Source organism: Tachysurus vachellii, chromosome 2 (assembly GCF_030014155.1).
Source record: "Tachysurus vachellii isolate PV-2020 chromosome 2, HZAU_Pvac_v1, whole genome shotgun sequence".
NCBI classification, from domain to species: domain Eukaryota; kingdom Metazoa; phylum Chordata; class Actinopteri; order Siluriformes; family Bagridae; genus Tachysurus; species Tachysurus vachellii.
Genome location: NC_083461.1, coordinates 30,198,637 through 30,219,445, shown reverse-complemented (window position 1 = coordinate 30,219,445; position 20,809 = coordinate 30,198,637). Strand labels below are relative to the sequence as shown.

At 41.4% G+C, this 20,809-nt stretch overlaps 2 protein-coding genes across 3 annotated transcripts; both read right to left on the bottom strand.

Annotated features, from left to right (window-relative positions):
• Positions 1–1,925: 1,925 nt before the first annotated feature.
• Positions 1,926–2,639, bottom strand: LOC132841739 (gamma-crystallin M2-like). The gene is made up of 3 exons (XM_060864228.1): positions 2,631–2,639; positions 2,297–2,542; positions 1,926–2,201 (listed from the first exon to the last, which is right to left on the bottom strand). The coding sequence occupies exons 1-3, from the start codon at positions 2,637–2,639 to the stop codon at positions 1,926–1,928; spliced, it is 531 nt and encodes a 176-aa protein (XP_060720211.1).
• Positions 2,640–4,561: 1,922 nt separating this feature from the next.
• LOC132841738 (gamma-crystallin M2-like) lies at positions 4,562–6,861 on the bottom strand. 2 transcript variants are annotated; one of them, XM_060864226.1, is made up of 3 exons: positions 6,841–6,861; positions 4,933–5,178; positions 4,562–4,837 (listed from the first exon to the last, which is right to left on the bottom strand). In XM_060864226.1, the coding sequence occupies exons 1-3, from the start codon at positions 6,859–6,861 to the stop codon at positions 4,562–4,564; spliced, it is 543 nt and encodes a 180-aa protein (XP_060720209.1). The 2 variants fall into 2 exon arrangements, with proteins under 2 accessions (XP_060720209.1, XP_060720210.1); XM_060864227.1 differs by lacking the exon at positions 6,841–6,861 and adding an exon at positions 5,256–5,270.
• Between the last annotated feature and the right edge of the window lie 13,948 nt (positions 6,862–20,809).

The following is a 20,809-nucleotide window of genomic DNA, read 5'->3' as shown; positions in this document are numbered from 1 at the left end:
CCATGTCATTAGTTTTTCTTCTTTTAGACCCTTTCTTGCCAGCCACGCTGTGGAGTACTTGGACGCGTGTGATGGAGCATTGTCCTGCATGAAAATCATGTTTTTCTTGAAGGATGCAGACTTCTTCCTGTACCACTGCTTGAAGAAGGTGTCTTCCAGAAACTGGCAGTAGGACAGGGAGTTGAGCTTGACCCCATCCTCAACCCGAAAAGGCCCCACAAGCTCATCTTTGATGATACCAGCCCAAACCAGTACTCCACCTCCACCTTGCTGGCGTCTCAGTCGGACTGGAGCTCTCTGCCCTTTACCGATCCAGCCACGAGCCCATCCATCTGGCCCATCAAGACTCACTCTCATTTCATCAGTCCATAAAACCTTAGAAAAATCAGTCTTCAGATATTTCTTGGCCCAGTCTTGACGTTTCAGCTTGTGTGTCTTGTTCAGTGGTGGTCGTTTTTCAGCCTTTCTTACCTTGGCCATGTCTCTGAGTATTGCACACCTTGTGCTTTTGGGCACTCCAGTGATGTTGCAGCTCTGAAATATGGCAAAACTGGTGGCAAGTGGCATCTTGGCAGCTGCACGCTTGACTTTTCTCAGTTCATGGGCAGTTATTTTGCGCCTTGGTTTTTCCACACGCTTCTTGCGACCCTGTTGACTATTTTGAATGAAACGCTTGATTGTTCGATGATCACGCTTCAGAAGCTTGGCAATTTTAAGAGTGCTGCATCCCTCTGCAAGATATCTCACTATTTTTGACTTTTCGGAGCCTGTCAAGTCCTTCTTTTGACCCATTTTGCCAAAGGAAAGGAAGTTGCCTAATAATTATGCACACCTGATATAGGGTGTAGATGTCATTAGACCACACCCCTTCTCATTACAGAGATGCACATCACCTAATATGCTTAATTGGTTGTAGGCTTTCGAGCCTATACAGCTTGGAGTAAGACAACATGCATAAAGAGGATGATGTGGTCAAAATACTCATTTGCCTAATAATTCTGCACTCCCTGTACAAGTAGCCCAAATACTGCTATAAATAAGTTTCGGACATTTTGTTGGGAAACCTCTGATGGAATAAACTACCTATGCCAGCGGTGTCCAATCTTATCCGGAAAGGGCCGGTGTGGGTGCAGGTTTTCATTCCAATCAAGCAGAAGCCACAAAGGAGTCTACTAAAAGCCAAGAACAACTGATTAAACAGGTGGAATCAGGTGTTGCTTCTGCTTGGTTTGGAATGAAAACCTGCACCAACACAGGCCTTTGTGGATAAGATTGGACACCGCTGACCTATACCAACTTGCATTTACAATCAGACAACCAAAACTTGGTCCATGAGGCTTAATTGATCAATGCTGTGCAGCTGCTGCTTGTAATGAACACAAAGTTACAAGAAGCTTAATGTTAATTGATCAGGTTATGGGACAGTTTCTCATTACTCACAATTCCACAAACCATCACATATTTTCTTTTTCATGAAACAAATTTTGGAATTTGGTAGGTTTCAGTGTTTATTTTGCCTTAAAAGAACTTAATTTACAACCAATTTCATTGCAATTTTATTGTAAGATCTGATCTGATTTGGTCTTATGGGGTGCTGTTACTTTATAATTCCCACAATTGTTGAAAAGATATTAAGATGTTAAGATGAAGAGATGTTAATCTAAAACATAAATTGTCTATTAAACAAAATGTTTATTTTAATTTAATAAATTTTTCTATTGTGTGTATTAGTGTTTTATCTGGTCTGTGACTTGTCTTGTGATGGTTAACATTTGTTTCTAATCTCCAGGCAGACATAAGCAGAAATCAGATTCTAATCAGCTGTCTTTGTGGTGCTGTTTGAGAGTTTGAGCAAACAGAGAAATGATACACTTTTCTGGATTTTATTCAAAATGTTTTTATTTTCACTTTAGTTCAGTTTGTTTCTAATACCAGGAGTCCATGATGCGCCTCATGCTCATGAACCTCATTCCACCGTAGTCCCTGAAGTTCCTGTACTCTCCGGGCCTGAAGTACCACATCCTGCCTCTGTAGTGTGGATACTCATACATGAGCCAGTGGCCATCCATCACGTGGCAGGACATGCAGCCGTTGGACCAGTGGTAGCGATCCATGAAGGAATCACAGTCATCCGTCGCCTCCATCATCTGACCCATGAAGTTGTCCCTCTCGTAGAGCCTCATTCTGTAGGATCCTCTGTACTGTTTGGGGAAGAGGACAAACACTGTCATTTTTGGGCAAACATACCTACTGGGATATATGTATCGTAAAAAGGATGTTATGTCTAATAGCGTACCATGGGGATCATGCGGCAGGACCTGATCCAGTTGTTGCCCCAGCCCCACATGCTCATGTAGTCAGCGTACTCGCCCCTCCTCATGAAATACTGGTTTCCCATGTAGTTGTTGCGGTCGTAGACCATCCAGCAGCCGCTCTCCACCCTGCAGGAGTGACAGCGGCTCATGTAAGAGTGCATATCGGCACAATCACCGGTGCACTCCCAGGAGCGCCCCATGAAGTTCCTGTCCTCATAGAAGATAACCTGTTTGGGTGAAGAAGGTCACAGTGAGATAGCTGAATGTGTCCAAGCAAAAACAGTAGCATTATAATTTTTACTATAATAATGTTACCTTGCCCATAGCTGGTTTGGTTTGTTCAAGCTGATACCAACTGGTGAACTGACATCCTCTCTGCTTTAACACTTGTATATATACCTGGAAAAGACTAAAGAACATAACACTCCTATTGTGGAAACCCCTGAGCAAGCACAACACAGTGTTTGTCCACAGAAAGCTGAGTGACAAGCAGAAAGCTGTTATTTTCCTAAAATATTAAAAAGCATGTAAACAACAGTTAAAAGACTGGCAGCGGAAGTGGCAGTAGAAATCTGTTAAATTGCAGTAATTTACTCTGTGGACAAATAACATATAATAAACTGTAACGATTATAATAATTGATCTTTTGGAAAACATAAACAAAAACAAACAATTCCTTTAATTTTACAGTAATTTACCAGGTGCTAAATTGTAAAATAGGAATCAACAAAAAAACACAATTTAGAAATTTCTTTTCAATAATTTACATTTTTTATTCAGTTTAATTTGTCAGTATTAGATATCAATTTTTATTGTAATGCAACAGCAAAGAAATTTTACTATTGATAGAATAAAAGTCCAACATTTTATTCATCACTATTTTAATAATAATGCAATAATTGCAAAATAATAACTTTTTTCCTTTTTTTAATGATTTGCACAATTGTGTAAATTTAGAGTTGTTGTACTTAAAAACAGCAGTCAAAAGTCATGACTGCAGATTTAAAGACAAAAAAATTTGCATTTAAAATAATTTCCTCTTTAATTAAATAGTTTTCCAAGACAACATGCACAATTTGTGACATCCTTTTGACAATAAGGATAACATATACATAAAATAAGTTGGCCATTTTTCAACCATTAAAGTTCTATGTAAATTCTATAAGTAAAGTTTTATCCGCACACGCTCGGCTCTTATGTCCCGCAATTATTATTATTTTTTTATTTTACATTTGTGCTTTTTTGAGTCTTTTTTCTTCAGCATTTGTTCATTACAACATTAGCTACATATTGATATCCCAACTTGATCTTAACTCTACATAACATTAAAATATTTGTTAGTTTACTCTATATGTGAATGAGCTCTAGCAGATATGTACAGTAGATTGTGGCAAAAACACGAATCTCTTGTGGCAAATGTATTTATACATTTTTTTTTTTTTACTATAAATGCATGTTTTTAAAATGTATTTCAGGTTTCAGTTCATGTATTTGTCTTATTAACGAGCTAATGGATATGTTAAAGATTTCTCAAACTTCTATTTTTGCCAGTTTGCAAAAATAAAACAACAGTAAAGCTATATTCATTCTTTCAATTATGTGTATGGTACAAATGCTCTTAAATGAACAAATAGAGAGGAAATTTATAAAGACAAATCTCTTCCATCTTTGACATTTCCTTTTATTTAAAAGGAAGTTATTTACATGATATTGAATGTTAAAGTATGTTAATGTATGAGTTAAAAGGCTAATGTTTTATGTCATAGATCTAGCTAAGTGTAAAGCTTATTATCATGTTAAAAACCAACTGGCTACTTTAATGTTAGCTTGTTGCTAACCGATAATATTAAAATCCCATATATGTGCTAGTAAAAATTAGCATTGTTATTATAGTGGGAGTGATAATACAAAAACGGACAGCTTATAAAGTTTAATGATGTTTGTTGGTAGGTTCGCATGCTTGAATATTATTGGTTTAAAAGTACAAAATATATTTTAATTGAAGTGTCTGGATTGGTTTAGGATTGGTAATATATGTATACATTTTTATTCAATATTTAAGAATGCACTGAAAACATTTTATATTTGTTTTTAGTGAATATTTGATTTAAGTTGCGTTATGAGGAATATTTTTTCCCAAATTATATTTTCAGATCTCTGAAACTGTCTTTATTGTTGGAGGGAAATAAAACACAGGCCAGATTTTATTCAAAATGTTTTTATTTTCACTTTAGTTCAGTTTGTTTCTAATACCAGGAGTCCATGATGCGCCTCATGCTCATGAACCTCATGCCACCGTAGTCCCTGAAGTTCCTGTACTCTCCGGGCCTGAAGTACCACATCCTGCCTCTGTAGTGTGGATACTCATACATGAGCCAGTGGCCGTCCATCACGTTGCAGGACATGCAGCCGTTGGACCAGTGGTAGCGATCCATGAAGGAATCACAGTCATCCGTCGCCTCCATCATCTGACCCATGAAGTTGTCCCTCTCGTAGAGCCTCATTCTGTAGGATCCTCTGTACTGTTTGGGGAAGAGGACAAACACTGTCATATTTGGACAAACACACCTACTGGGATATATGTATCGTAAAAAGGATGTTATGTCTAATAGCCTACCATGGGGATCATGCGGCAGGACCTGATGCAGTTGTTGCCCCAGCCCCACATGCTCATGTAGTCAGCGTACTCGCCCCTCCTCATGAAATACTGGTTTCCCATGTAGTTGGTGCGGTCGTAGACCATCCAGCAGCCGCTCTCCACCCTGCAGGAGTGACAGCGACTCATGTAAGAGTGCATATCGGCACAATCGCCGGTGCACTCCCAGGAGCGCCCCATGAAGTTCCTGTCCTCATAGAAGATAACCTGTTTGGGTGAAGCAGATTACAGTTAATCCAAAAACAATCTTGTTGCATTAAAAAAGGTTCTTCTTTAATACTTACCTTGCCCATGCTCATTGTGACTGGTTTGGTTTGTTCAAGCTGTTTCAACTGAAGCTGTGAACTGTCACTCTCTCTGCTTTAACCCTTGCATTTATACCTGACCAGGACTAAAGGATTATGAAAACTCCTGACCAAGCAACGGAGAACAGCCCAGAGGCCCATAGAGAGTTGAAGAACTTTTTTTACATTTTCAGGTAAAAAGGTATTTTGTTGGTCTTTACATGCTGTAAATACTTATTATACTTTCAAATATAGAGCTGATACTGAGCTTTTTCCCCCTGGCTTTAATGCTAATGATTACGTGCCGTTTTAAAACACCCATGAAGAAATAATGACATGAAGTTGGCATTGTGCGGAAAGGCTATTTACCCCCTACTGCATTGTGTAGCTTTATTCACAGCTACTGTTTCAGTAAAAAAAAAAAACTGACTACAACTGCACTTCCCTTTTTTTCATTAACTCTGTTAACACCTTGAACAATGCTGGAGAATCTTTAATAACCACACTGTTTGATTAGCACTCATATTTATAACAAAACAGACGAGCATTCAACAACTTTAATATTATCTTTCGGATTGGTATTGTTGAAACTTTCAGTGTTGACTGCTGAGGGTTGAAGATTTCTCAGCATTTCTTTAGACATACTGTAGCTTTCTCTCCATGAAGATAAAATAAGCACCACATGACGTGAGAGAGTGCAATCCCGAAGAACTTTTTTCCACCTCACTATATATCACGTCTGTCGGTGCATCCTTAAGGTGCATTCTCTGGTATTTACCATGAGATGTAAATAAAAAAAACATGAATTTTGATATAGTGTTTGTACAAATTCTTGAAAATTCTTGCAATGCTGGTTGTGTAATGAAACAATTAATAGGAATCCAAATCCATTTTTCTAGTCATGATGCACAATACTACACTTACTTACACAACACATACAGAAGACCTGCTATTGTAATATACTTCTCTCTCACTCACTCACTCATCTTCTACCGCTTATCCGAACTACCTTGGGTCACGGGGAGCCTGTGCCTATCTCAGGCGTCATCGGGCATCAAGGCAGGATACACCCTGGATGGAGTGCAACCCATCGCAGGGCACACACACACACACACACACACACACACACACTCTCATTCACTCACGCACTCACACACTACGGACAATTTTCCAGAGATGCCAATCAACCTACCATGCATGTCTTTGGAGTGGGGGAAACCCCCGAGGCACGGGGAGCACATGCAAACTACACACACACAAGGTGGAGGCGGGAATCGAACCCCCAACCCTGGAGGTGTGAGGCAAACGTGCTAACCACTAAACCACCGTGCCCTCCGTAATATACTTCGTACACACATAATTACTGACATGAAATTTGATACTAAGGCCATAAAACTAAATCCATACTTTTTTATCCTTCTAGTGCTTATCGAATGAAGGATTATATAATAAAAATAAAACATATCATGATTGCTAATAAAGTAGGTATTCGACTCAACGTGTGTTATAGCAATCGATATCATAGAACTGTGTTAGATTTTTGTTTATTACCCATGAATTCACAGTTTCATATAATAAAAAAGACACTTAAGGGCTTCTTCCGCATTGAGCACATATTTATTGAGCCATTTTCGCTCAAAGGAAATAGCTCTGTTTGTGTGTAAATCACACAACTGTTCAGTCGGTAATAAAAGAGTAATAGTGAAAAGTGAAATCAGTGAGAGGAAAAATGAAATGTGATGGCTTAACAATTCCTAGCTTGGCTGCATTGCAGTAAAAGTGGTACATGGGGCTCGTGTACGGTTTATGTATGCGTCAGTCTTTCCTCTTGACTTCAACTTGGACTTTTCATATTTGGCTCGCTTTCCTCTCCATATGGAATTTACTAAAATAAAGTGAAGACTCTGTCGTATCTTGTAGGTCTGTTTATTTCTGTAGCAACATGTTCCTGTAGGAACGTTCTATACTACACCAATTGTATATATGGTTGAAATGACAAGAAAATGTCTTTGAGTTGACCTTGATTTGACTCACACTTGTTTCTGTGAATAATTTGGATACTGTTAGATTTGTACCTAAGAGCTGCTGCTGGAACCCTTAATAACACCCTGTGATAATTCCAGGACTCATTATCCTAATACAGAATATTAACACACTCAAGTTTTTAATCTCATTCTCCGTCCTTGCTATATATTGTCCTGCAGAAAAGGATAGTTTCCCTTATTTATGAGGCGGGTTCCTCTTCATCTCAGGAGTTTTTCATTTCCTCTGGCCTGCTTATTAAGGATTTAAATCTCCATCTATATTTCTGTAAAGCTGCTTTGTTCACAATATTGGATGCTTTACTAATCGAAACTATATTATATCCATTATGTCCAAAATCCAAATCCAATAATATCTCTCATGTGAATGAATTCCTCATCATTTGTACTGCGAAAAGTAAATACAGAAGAATAAAATGTCCATATTTATTTACACCAGATTCCCACATCCGCATATTTAGGTTTAATCATAATTTTGACTCATTTTGTCAGACTATCCAGGGCATTTTTGGAGGCCTTCTGTCATCCATTCTGTATTCCAGTGTCAGTAAACAGCCCAGAGCAGCCTGTAAGCTGAATTTGAGTGAGATGAACAACAACAAATCAGCATCATCCGGCTCCAGATATACTAAAACAACTTTACAAGGATAGACAGATACACATATAAGCCTTAGAATTCATTCATGGACACTGAAAGAAAAAATACTGCTGTATAAGTGTTAACATTCTGACTGTGTGTGTATTATGGTGTACTGACATAGCAAAAAAAAAAATAAAAATCTTGAAAGAAGCTGCTCAGATGTGAGACCAGTTTTTCCACTAGCTCTATAATGACCAAGGTCGAGCGTTAAGTGAGTTAAGCTGTTCCCCGAGCAGCGCTTTTTCCCCTCGAGGTGGTCTGACTGTGCGTTTTAACACACTCATCTGTCTTCATGTGGAGACACACGAGTGTTAAGAGAGAGGATGAAAGGCAGCAGTCTGTGACACCGAGAGACTTAAAGATAATCACTGCATTCCCTCAGGAACTGCTAGAGAAGAACCTGTTCCTGCTAGGATTCAATAAAGGGTGTGTGTGTGTGTGTGTGTGTGTGTGTAAGGTCAGAAGCACAAGCCTTGACTCCTAGTTGCTAATGCATCACAGCTGATCCTGGTGTAAATTTATTATCCTTCCCTTTAGATCAATAAAACACACGCTTAGCGGATAAGGAAGGTGTGTGTGCGTGTGCGTGCGTGTGCGCTTAATGTCGTGCATGGAGATTTTTAGCAGTAAACGTGACTAAATCGTGTTTGTGTATTTAAGGTTCATGTAGAGAGCTTTTCTCGTCTGTTAGCTCGTGTGTCTTTTGGATCAACTTCTCTTTCTTTAATGGAAAAATAATACACACCAAACAGCAGCACCACGCCGACCGCCTCCACCTCCGCCTCCGCCTCCAGAAACTTAGGCACCACATGCAATATATTGGATAGGAATAAAAATAGCGTGATAGCAAACAAAAGTTTTATTTGAATGCTGTGCAAGAGGATGAAATGTTCCTTACATAATATCAGAAAACAGTCCAAAACAGGATTTTATTTTTAATGCAAAGCATGACAGCTGTGGGATTTATAACTGTCTTTTGTCTTACATAACACACACCCTAAGGATGAAAAAAAAAACAAACAAAAAAAACACCATTGAACACGTTTTTTCCCCAAATATTCTTCACTCTAAAGTAAAAGTAAATAAAGTACACTTCTTTTATCCTTGGCTTTATTTATCTATGTAAGTTTTGAATAGTATGGAATAAGGCGTGCTCATCTGTGTATCCCAGAAGGCTAGGACACGTTCCTACACAAGCGGCATCCAGAGTGGAATATGTTTTGTGTTACACAAGAATGTCATCATGCAAAGCACCTTTCTCTGGCTAGAAATAGATCATAGCATCCTATGCTTGGAGCTGAATATGTTTTGCAGCATGGAGTACAGAATCTGATTAAAATACGACTGTAATCGTCTGCAAACGGTATCGTGTTTGTTATTTATAGATATATTTAATGCGTGAGTTCGATACTGAAATAGCTACGAAGAGTCATGATTTCTTAATATTTGCCTAAATCTTTCTACTTTCTGCCTTTTTACAGTTAGTGAAATAAAACAATGTCTTTTTTTGTGCCTGCGATGCTGTAGGACTTTGGTTGGTGTCGTGTTTTCTGAAATCCCCTTCCTCGGGATGTACATCATATCCAAGCACTCGAGAACATGACGTAGCCTCAGAAAGGCTCTATGTTTCTGTCATGTGGGTTTCACTTTGTAGTGCTTGAAAATAAGATTTGGTGCAACTTTGGTTTCAAAACTGAAACCCGGTTTGTTGTGGTGCAGTCCTTTACAATTTATACCAAAAATGCTGTGTCTCGAATCCGGTCTGGAGATATTTTCTCTATTGATTTTGATTCATCAAAAGAATTTCAAATGTTATTGTGGTGGAGATGAAGTTGAAGTAAGGGCTAAGTCTTGAAAAGGATTTGATATTTTTTTTGCTATCAGTCTTGACTCACTTTCATTTGGACTCACTCTTGACTTCACCTCAGACTCTTGACTCTTGAATCTTGCCTTGATCTTGACTAATCCTGTTCTCGGACTTGACAACGCCGGCTTCGACTACAGCTCTGTATCACAATTTCTGAAGGAACTTTCATTAGAAATAAAATAATTTCTATATACATTTCATCTGTATCACAAACACATTCGACTAAGTTTGATTTAGCAAATTTACAGATGCAAACAAATACAGCTGCACCAGCTATAGGACTTTTCCCTTAGTTAGAACAATTTATTAATGGTAAGTATAATGTTGCTATATTTCATACTTGAACTTCATCCCCTCCTTGAACCGCCACCTTATTGTGGTGGAGGGGTTTGCGTGCCTGAATGATCCTAGGAGCTATGTTGTCTGGGGCTTTCTGCCCCGGTAGGGTCTCCCAAGGCAAACAGGTCCTGGGTGACAGGCCAGACAAAGAGCGGTTCAATACCCCTTATGAAGAAAAATACAGCAAGGTCCGTGACGTCGCCCGGTATGGCACAACCGGGGCCCCACCCTGGATCCAGGCCCGGGGTTGGGGCTCGCATGCGAGCGCCTTGTGGCCGGGTCTTACCCCACGGGGCCCGGCCGGGCTCAGCCCGTAGGAGTGACGTGGGGCCGATCTCCTGTGGGCCCACCACCTGCAGGAGAAACCGTAAGGGGCTGGTGCAATGTGGATTGGGTGCCAGTCGAAGGCGGGAGCCTAGGCGACCCAATCCCTGGACACGGAATCTGGCTCTAGGGACATGGAATGTCACCTCGCTGGGGGGGAAGGAGCCTGAGCTGGTGCGGGAGGTTGAGAGATACCGTCTAGATATAGTTGGGCTCGCCTCCACGCACAGCTTGGGCTCTGGAACCCAACTCCTCAAGAGAGGCTGGGCTCTCTACTACTCTGGAGTTGCCCGCGGTGAGAGGCGGCGGGCTGGTGTGGGCTTGCTCATAGCCCCCCAGCTCAGCAGATATGTGTTGGAGTTTACCCCGGTGAACGAGAGGGTCGTTTCCCTGCGCCTTCAGGTCGGGGAGAGGTCTCTCACTGTTATTTGTGCTTACGGGCCAAATGGCAGTGTAGAGTACCCAACCTTCTTGGCGTCTCTGGGAGGGGTGCTGGAAAGTGCTCCAACTGGGGACTCAGTCATTCTACTGGGGGACTTCAACGCCCACGTGGGCAGCGACAGTGACACCTGGAGGGGCGTGATTGGGAGGAACGCCCCCCCCGACCTGAATTCGAGTGGTGTTCTGTTATTGGACTTCTGTGCTAGTCATAGTTTGTCCATAACGAACACCATGTTCAAGCATAAGGGTGTCCACCAGTACACATGGCATCAGGACACCCTAGGTCGGAAGTCGATGATCGACTTTGTGGTTGTTTCATCTGTCCTCCGGCCGTATGTCTTGGACACTCGGGTAAAGAGAGGGGCGGAGCTGTCAACTGATCACCACCTGGTGGTGAGTTGGATCCGATGGCCGGGGAGGAAGTTGGACAGACTTGGCAGACCCGCTGGGAACGTTTGGCAGAGTCTCCGGTCAGAGAGATCTTCAACTCCCACCTCCGGCAGAGCTTCAACTAGATCCCGAGGGAGGTTGGAGACATTGAGTCAGAGTGGGCCATGTTCTCCACCTCTATTGTCGATGTGGGCGCGTGGAGCTGTGGCCGTAAGGTCTCCGGTGCCTGTCGTGGCGGCAATCCCCGAACCCGGTGGTGGACCCCGGAAGTAAGGGATGCCGTCAAGCTGAAGAAGGAGTCCTATCGAGCCTGGTTGGCTCGGGGGACTCCGGAGGCAGCTGATAGGTACCGGAGGGCCAAGCGAGCTTCAGCCCGGGTGGTTGCAGAGGCAAAAACTCGGGTCTGGGAGGAGTTCGGTGAGTCCATGGAGAAGGACTATCGGTTGGCCTCGAAGAAATTCTGGCAAACTGTCCGGCGCCTCAGGAGGGGGAAGCAGTGCCCTGCTCACACTGTTTACAGTGGGAGTGGGAATCTGCTGACTTCGACTGGGGACATTCTCAGACGGTGGAAGGAGTACTTCGAGGATCTCCTCAACCCCACCGACATGTCTTCCACTGAGGAAGCAGAGGCAGAGGGCTCAGTTGAGGACTCGTCGATCCCCCAAGCTGAGGTCACTGAGGTAGTTGAGAAGCTCCTCAGTGGCAAGGCACCGGGGGTGGATGAGATCCGCCCTGAGTACCTCAAGTCTCTGGATGTTGTGGGGCTGTCTTAGTTGACACGCCTCTGCAACATCGCGTGGCGGCTGGGGACAGTGCCTCTGGACTGGCAGACTGGGGTGGTGGTCCCTCTGTTTAAGAAAGGGGACCGGAGGGTGTGTTCCAACTACAGGGGGATCACACTCCTCAGCCTCCCCGGAAAAGTCTATGCCAGGGTACTGGAGAGGAGAATTCCGTCGATAGTCGAACCTCGGATTCAGGAGGAACAATGCGGGTTTCGTCCTGGTCGTGGAACACTGGACCATCTCTATACCCTCACCAGGTTGCTGGAGGGTTCATGGGAGTTTGCCCAACCAGTCCACATGTGCTTTGTGGATCTGGAGAAAGCATTCGACTGTGTCCCTCGTGGTGATCTGTGGGGGGTACTCTGGGAGTATGGGGTCCGGGGCCCTCTGCTAAGGGCTGTCCGGTCCCTATATGACCGGAGCAGGAGTTTGGTTCGCATTGCCGGCAGTAAATCAGACTTGTTCCCGGTGCATGTTGGACTCTGGCAGAGCTGCCCTTTGTCACCGGTCCTGTTCATTATTTATATGGACAGGATTTCTAGGCACAGTCGGGGGCCGGAGGGAGTCCAGGTTGGGGACCACAGGATTTCGTCTCTGCTTTTTGCAGATGATGTTGTCCTGTTGGCTTCTTCAAATCAGGACCTTCAGCGTGCACTGGGACGGTTTGCAGCCAAGTGTGAAGCGGCGGGGATGAGAATCAGCACCTCCAAGTCCGAGGCCATGGTTCTCAGCCGGAAAAGGGTGGCTTGCCCCCTTCAGGTTGGTGGAAAGCTCCTGCCTCAAGTGGAGGAGTTTAAGTATCTTGGGGTCTTGTTCACGAGTGAGGGAAGGATGGAGTGGGAGATCGACAGGCGGATCGGTGTATCTTCTGCAGTGATGCGGTCGATATACCGGTCTGTTGTTGTGAAGAAAGAGCTGAGCCGCAAGGCGAAGCTCTCTATTTACCAGTCGATCTACGTTCCTACCCTCACCTATGGTCATGAGCTTTGGGTCATGACCGAAAGGACAAGATCCCGGATACAGGCGGCCGAAATGAGTTTCCTCCGCAGGGTGGCTGGGCGCTCCCTAAGCGATAGGGTGAGGAGCTCGGTCACTCGGGAGGAGCTCAGAGTAGAGCCGCTGCTCCTCCACATCGAGAGGAGTCAGCTGAGGTGGCTCGGGCATCTGTTCCGGATGCCTCCTGGACGCCTCCCTGGGGAGGTGTTCCGGGAATGTCCAGCCGGGAGGAGGCCCCGGGGAAGGCCTAGGACACGCTGGAGGGACTATGTCTCTCGGCTGGTCTGGGAGCGCCTCGGTATTCCCCCGGAGGAGCTGGAGGAAGTGTCTGGGGAGAGGGAAGTCTGGGTGTCCCTGCTCAGACTGCTGCCCCCGCGACCCGGCCCCGGATAAGCGGTAGAAGATGGATGGATGGATGGACTTGAACGTCATGAGCTGAGGTGGGTAGAGTATCCAAAATCTGTACTCAAGTAAAAGTACAAGTACTTATGGAAATATTTACTCAAATAAGAGTAAAAGTAACAATCTTAATAGTTACTTGAGTAAGAGTAAAAAAGTATCCGATGAAAAAACTACTCAAGTAGTTAGTTACTAGTTACTTCTCATCTGATTGATATGAAGCAAAAACCCTGATTTTTAAGCTACTTGGAGAGCTTTCACACACCTCTCCTTAAAAGTCTCTTTATTCTGCTAATATAAAACACAGGTTGAAGTGTGTATATATATATATATATATATATATATATATATATATATATATATATATATATATATATATATGTATACACACACACACACACACATATATATATACAATATATATATGTGTGTGTGTGTGTGTGTGCATATACACTTCAACCTGTGTTTTATATTAGCAGAATAAAGAGACTTTTATTGAGAGGTGTGTGAAAGCTGTGTGATTAATGGTTTAATGATGTAAATGAATGATGAGCTGGGCTAACCTGCTCTTTCTATTAAGATTAATTTACTTTATTCTTACATTTGTTATATTTTATAAGTAAGTACATGTATTCTTTAGGTAGGGATAAAACAAAATATAATCCCGTTTTTATTTTGTATATGTTCTACACTTTAGTGGAAAAAGAAACTTAAGTGAGATGTCAGGATTTGCTTATGAATGCAAAACGTTTTACAGCATGCAATTCAATTTATTTTGTGGAACATGGATATGAAAATGCAGACGCTTATAATGAACGTTTGTTCATGAACGTTGTATGGTTCACAGGATTGCACGAGAGAGTATATGAGGGAAAACATTTGCCCATAGTTACCACCAAATTACCATCAAATAGGCATAATTTTGACACTTACCGCTACGTGTTTTTTAGGTTGGAGCTGGAATTCTTGTTAGCTGCGATGTCTGTTTGTTTTGGTGCACACAGAATGCATCGCATTATAAAGCTATTATTTTTTACATCTTGGAGTGAAAATTTAGAATTAATTTGAGGCCACGGGTGATCTGCCTTTGATAAAGCGCAAACGTCTTCCTCTGCTTCAGCCATCATCTTCCAACTAAAGATGCGCAGCATACTCTGGCGAAGCAGACTCTCCAATGTCTCGTGAGACTTGTCATATAAACTAATTATTATTTATTAAATCTCATATTTATTACCATTTGAGTAACGGAGTAACGCCGCCGATTGTAGCGATGTAAAAGTAAAGATTTTCCACTAAAAATTTACTTGAGTAAGAGTAAAAGTACGCATCTTTAATTATACTCAAAAAGTACAAGTTACCCAAAAAATGTACTCAAGTAAATGTAACAAGTAAATGTAATTCGTTACTACCCACCTCTGTTCATGAGAAAGGCAGTGTATCAAATCACAGAAGCAAACCTCATTAATTAAAAAAAGGTTATCCCTTTTTACAAGAGACCAACTGAAATTTGTGCCTGTTTTGTTGTGGCCATGATCAGCATTGAATTTCTTTATCATGTCACACTCCATAGCGGTGGTTAAGTTAAGAAATTATGGTGTTTCTTAAGTATTTCTGTTTTTATCAAGGTTATGATGGTTGGGGTTCAAAAACTTTTTTTTTTTTTTTTTTTTTTTTTTTTTTACACAAATGTGTCTATCTTCAAAGTCATCGGTGATATCAAACTCATTTCTACTCCCTGAGATGCCCCAAGTGCTTGTTCATAAGCAGCTAAAATCTAAAGGTGTTATCTTCAACCACTAAAATTCTGATTGAAAATGATTTTGCCAATGTACAACTGAATAGAGTTAATCACTTCAATTTGGAAGAAGGAAATAAATAGATGTGTCCACCAACCACCCAACAAATGGCTTCAAATATTCAAGTGTCCATGTCTTCATCGCTTGATGCCACTTCAACGATCTGCTGCTCGTAATTCTTGGCTTGTTTTCTATTATCCTGTTTCTGTCATGTACAGTGCCTTGCAAAAGTATTCATACCCACCGAACTTTTTCATATTTTGACACGTTACAACCACAAACAAAACTGTATTTTATTAGGATTTTATGTGATAGACCAACACAAGGTGGCACGTAATTGTGAAGGGGAAGGAAAATGATTAATGTTGTCCAATTTTTTTTTTACAAATAAATATCTGAAAAGTGTGGCGTGCATTTGTATTCAGCCCCACTGAGTCAATACTTTGTAGAAGCACCTTTCGCTGCAATTACAGCTGCAAGTCTTTTGGGGTATGTCTCTACCAGCTTTGCACATCTAGAGAGTGAAATTTTTGCCCATTCTTCTTTTCAAAATAGCTCAAGCACAGTCAGATTGGATGGCGAACATCTGTGAACAGCAATTTTCAAGTCTCGGCCATTTTAACACATGAATATACTTTGATCTAAACCACTCCATTGTAGCTCTGGCTGTATGTTTAGGGTCACTGTCTTGCTGGAAGGTGAATCAAGTCTTTTGCAGACTCTAACTGGTTTTCATCTAAGATTGCCCTGTATTTGGCTCCATCCATCTTCCCATCAACTCTGACCAGCTTCCCTGTCCCTGCTGAAGAAAAGCATCCGCACAACATGACGCTGCCACCACCATGTTTCACGGTGGGGGTGGTGTGTTCAGGGTGATGTGCAGTGTTACCGTAGGTTTCTGCCACACAATGTTTTGAATTTTGGCCAAAAAGTTAAATTTTGGTGTCATCTGACCAGAGCACCATCTTCCACATGCTTGCTGTGTCCCCCACATGGCTTGTCGTAAACTGCAAATAGGATTTCTTATGGCTTTCTTTCAACAATGGCTTTCTTCTTGCCACTCTTCCATAAAGACCAGATTTGTGGAGTGCACGACTAATAGTTGTCCTGTGGACAGATTCTCCCACCTGAGCTGTGGATCTCTGCAGCTCCTCCAGAGTTACCATGGGCCTCTTGGCTGCTTCTCTGATTAATGCACAGCCTTGCACAGCCTGTCAGTTTAGGTGGACGGCCATGTCTTGGTAGGCTTGCAGTTGTGCCATACTCTTTCCATTTCCGGATGATGGATTGTACAACGCTCCGTGAGATGTTCCAGGCTTGGAACATTAATTTATAACCTAACCCTGCTTTAAACTTCTCCACAACTTTATCCCTGACCTGTCTGGTGTGTTCTTTGGTTTTCATGATGCTGTTTGTTCACTAATGTTCTCTAACACACTTCTGAGGACTTTACAGAGCAGCTGTATTTATGCTGAGATTAAATTACACACAAGTGCACTCTATTTACTAATTAGGTGACTTCTGAAGGCAGTTGGTTTCACTGGATTTTAGTTAGGGGTATCAGAGTAAAGGGGGCTGTATACAAATGCGCACCACACTTTTCAGATATTTATTTGTGAAAAAAAAAAATTTGGACACCATTTATAATTTTCTTTCCACTTCACAATTATGTGAAACTTTCTTTCGGTCTATTTCATAAAATCCCAATAAAATACACTTTTCTTTGTGGTTGTAACGTGTCAAAATGTGGAAAAGTTCAGTGGGTATGAATACTTTTGCAAGGCACTGTATTCCTAACTATAATATTTTTGGAGTTTTCTGGTTTTGGAGTTGTATCTTTAACCACCTGCCTGTAGATCGTCCTCCATAAACTCTAATCTTCATTAGCTTATGAGTTTCCAGCTGCAGGGAAGTGATGATAAAAAGATAGCTAATGAAATAAATTCAATCCATGTCCATTGACTCGATAGTAAAACAGTCATTGATGTTATGGCTTTTTTCGCCAGTTTGCATGTTATAGGCGATGTGGTTGGGATGATGATAATTAATTTGGTGGAAAATGTTCCAGTCAAAACTGATGACTAGCTTTAAGCAGGTCTTTTTTTATGATGTTCGCATGTTTTTTTTCTTAGTTGGAAGCTATTTTAATAGCACTTCAGAATAAGGCTCAGTTGGTGGGGCGTCAAGGATTTTTATTTATTTATTTTTTCAATGGCCCTTCTTTGGTCTACTGTTTAGTGTACAGCCTGAGATTCAGTAGTGATATCATTTAATAGTGGTATTTAACTAGGTGTAATAATGAATATTACACCATTCTGTCTTGAAAATGTTCTTGTATGTGCTTTGTTGGAGGTATATACACACTATAAACTCTTTTTCAACAGCAGCGAGAAACCGAGGCAAGATGATGGGAGAAGCTCTCACGCCGACAGCAGCTACCCTATTGTAACTGATCACGGATGTGTTTGTGTGTGTGCGTGTTATGATATCTGTGTACTAAAAAGAGGCTCCTGTGAAGTGCGCAAGCGTGTGTACGGTTCGAGCGTCTGATCGTGCCGCTCAAAGTCGTCTCAGATGGCGAGTAGGTGTGCTTTTTCTCTTTCAGGTGAATTCTGTCAGGCTCATGCCAGATATAATTGGTCTTTCGCCTTCAGCACACACACACAAGTGCGAGCGCATCAGCAAACCCACACATACACAAAAGTTTTAACTTGTGTCAACTTTTAAATTATCTCCCAAAAGTAATGTGTTTACATGATGTGACTTTAACACGTCAACAATTTTTTTTCGTTCCAAACCCACAAGCAAAAACACATACACGTTCAGCTTGTTTTTTTTTTTTTTCGTTTTTATTTTAGTTTGTCCAATGATTTTTAAATGAACTCCAAGAGCCATGTGATTCCCAAACTCTCTCCTTATTACGTGCTAACGTTTAACCTTCGTCTCTGAGAGAGCATTCGAAGCGGTGTGCACTCCACCGTGTCGCAGCTGTCTTGATTTGTAACCTGATTTACAGTGCTCTAACTCCCAGCCAATCTCTGCCATATTGCTAAATCAATATAGCTGTTGACAAATGTTCCTGCTGACAAACGAGGCACCGGAAATCGACTGAAAACATTCGGCCAGGCCCTGCTTAACTCTCCATTTGTACATAGCTGTGCGAGGACGCTTTCTCCACGTCCAGCGCCTAGACTCTTGTTCAATTAAGGTGATAGCAGCAACCTCCGCCTCCCTCATCCATTCTAAATGAGGACACATGTCACCGATAATGCTATGGATGATTTTTTTTTTACTTAGGAAACACACAAATTGCCAAAATGTTACCTTAGGGAATGAGAAAACATAGCAGAGGAGGTTCAAGCTGTGACAAAGGGTTAGAATGAGATACATAATATAGAATAGAAGCCTTTATTTATTTCATATATACATTACAGCACAGTGAAATTCTTTCTTTACATAGCTCAACCTTTGGACGTTGGGGTCTGAGCACATGGTCAGACGTGATACAGCATGGTCCTGGAGCAGAGAGAGTTAAGGGCCTTGCTCAAGGGCCCAACATTGGCAGCTTGGCAGTGCTGGAGCTTGAATCCTGATTCTCAGGATTCAACCACTTCTCACATTAATGTATACATTTTATTAAAGAATAGATCAGTTGTTTGTAAAGAGCTAAACAAGTCTTTTGGATGTTCCTGCAAAAGGATTCTTTGGATTATAAGCTTAAAAGGTTCTTAGCTTTATAACAAGAATCTATTATATATATATATATATATATATATATATATATATATATATATATATATATATATATATATAAGAAAGTTTCTGCTGAAAAGATGTACAAAATAGATGCTACATATTGGATAGTAAATTCTTTGTATGCATGTAATAAATAATAGATCTTTTCCAATCTCCACTTGAAACAATTGCACTTGCGATGCTAAACTGTGTGTAAGATGAAGAGGTAGGAGTAGTGTTCGTCGCTCCCTGAGAGTTCATGAACACATTTTTTTAAGTGATGAATACTCGACTTTGTAAACGTGACCACTTTCAGACACTTTTATTTAACGGTGCTTGGAAAAGGAGCGACGTACGTAGCTCAGTCGACTGCTTAGCCAGCATAAGCAATTAGATGAGCTAAACTCTGAAGAGTGTAAAGGCTGGAAAACTCACCCACATTGCTGAAGTGAAGAGAGGCACTGAAACTGCTCACTGTCTCACTGCTGGTGCTGTCAAAATCATGCTGAAATATATTCATATTCATTCATATATATGACATGTCATAGTAATATTAATCGTTGTACCTGTTTTTACATTATAGAAATTTCTTGAAAGTTCACCAACATTAAACATTGGTTGCAAATGTTTGAATATAAAGCCATGAATTTATTCATGTGTTAATTACTATTACTTTAAGTCTTTTTTAATTTACAATGCTGTTTGCTTGATAAAGGGACAGTAATAAATGTTAGCATGTTATGAAGAATGGCGTTAATGTGTTTGATGAAGATGTTTAATGAGTGACAGGGGATGTATTTATCACAAAAACGCTTCATGCCTCAGCTCCCAGAATTTGCTCCTAGTTACAAACATCTCCATTATTCATCAAATTTGTTCCCTGTTGGTTTGCAGTTTTATGATGGGGCAGTGGTGGCTCAAGCAGTTAAGGTCCTGGATTGTCAGTTAGAAGACTGGGGTTCAAGCCCCAGCTGGGAAGACCGTGGTTCAAGCCCCAGCACTGCTAAGCTTCCATTGTTGGGACCTTGTGGAAAGCCCTTTCTGCTCCAGAGACACTGTATTATAACTGACACTCTGCTCTGACCCCAACCTCCAAAGTTGGGATAAACGAAGAAAGAATTTCCCTGTGCTGTAATGTTTATGTGACGTCTTGACCTTCATGTCTTCCTTTACCTTTCAGTGTTCTACTATTTACCTCACGTTAGAGCTGATAATAAACATGATGTCATTTCAACTTGGGGAAAAATGCGGGGTTTCTTTAGTCCTGTAGATAGACTGAATATTTGAATTCCTGTAGCTAATGTATTGGTTTTGTTTTTTGGTTGGTTGGTTGGTTGGTTGTGTTTTTTAACCATTCTGTGTAAACTCTAGAGTATATTGTGTATGAAAAATGCAGGAGTTTGCAAGAAACTGTTGGTGCCAAGAGCCATGCAGCCGATAAAGTCACTGAGATCATGTTTTCTCTGGATTTAAGGCTTATTTTAATGGGCTACGCACATACAAGTAATAATGTCACTTTCGGCTTAAGAGTACAGCAGGAGAAGTGTGTGCAAGTGACAGAGAGAGAGAGAGAGAGAGAGAGAGAGAGAGAGAGAGAGAGAGATAACAAGTACGCACATGTATAAGGTGGGTTGATCTGACAGACTTATCAGCAGGGAAGTGGTTCAAATGCTGCTCTCTGCCTTCAGACAAGTTTGAGAGGGAAAACTCTGTCACACTCATCCACTGCTCCATCTAGGGTTTGAGAGGGAAAACTCTGTCACACTCATCCACTGCTCCTCTCTCTCTCTCTCTCTTTCTCCT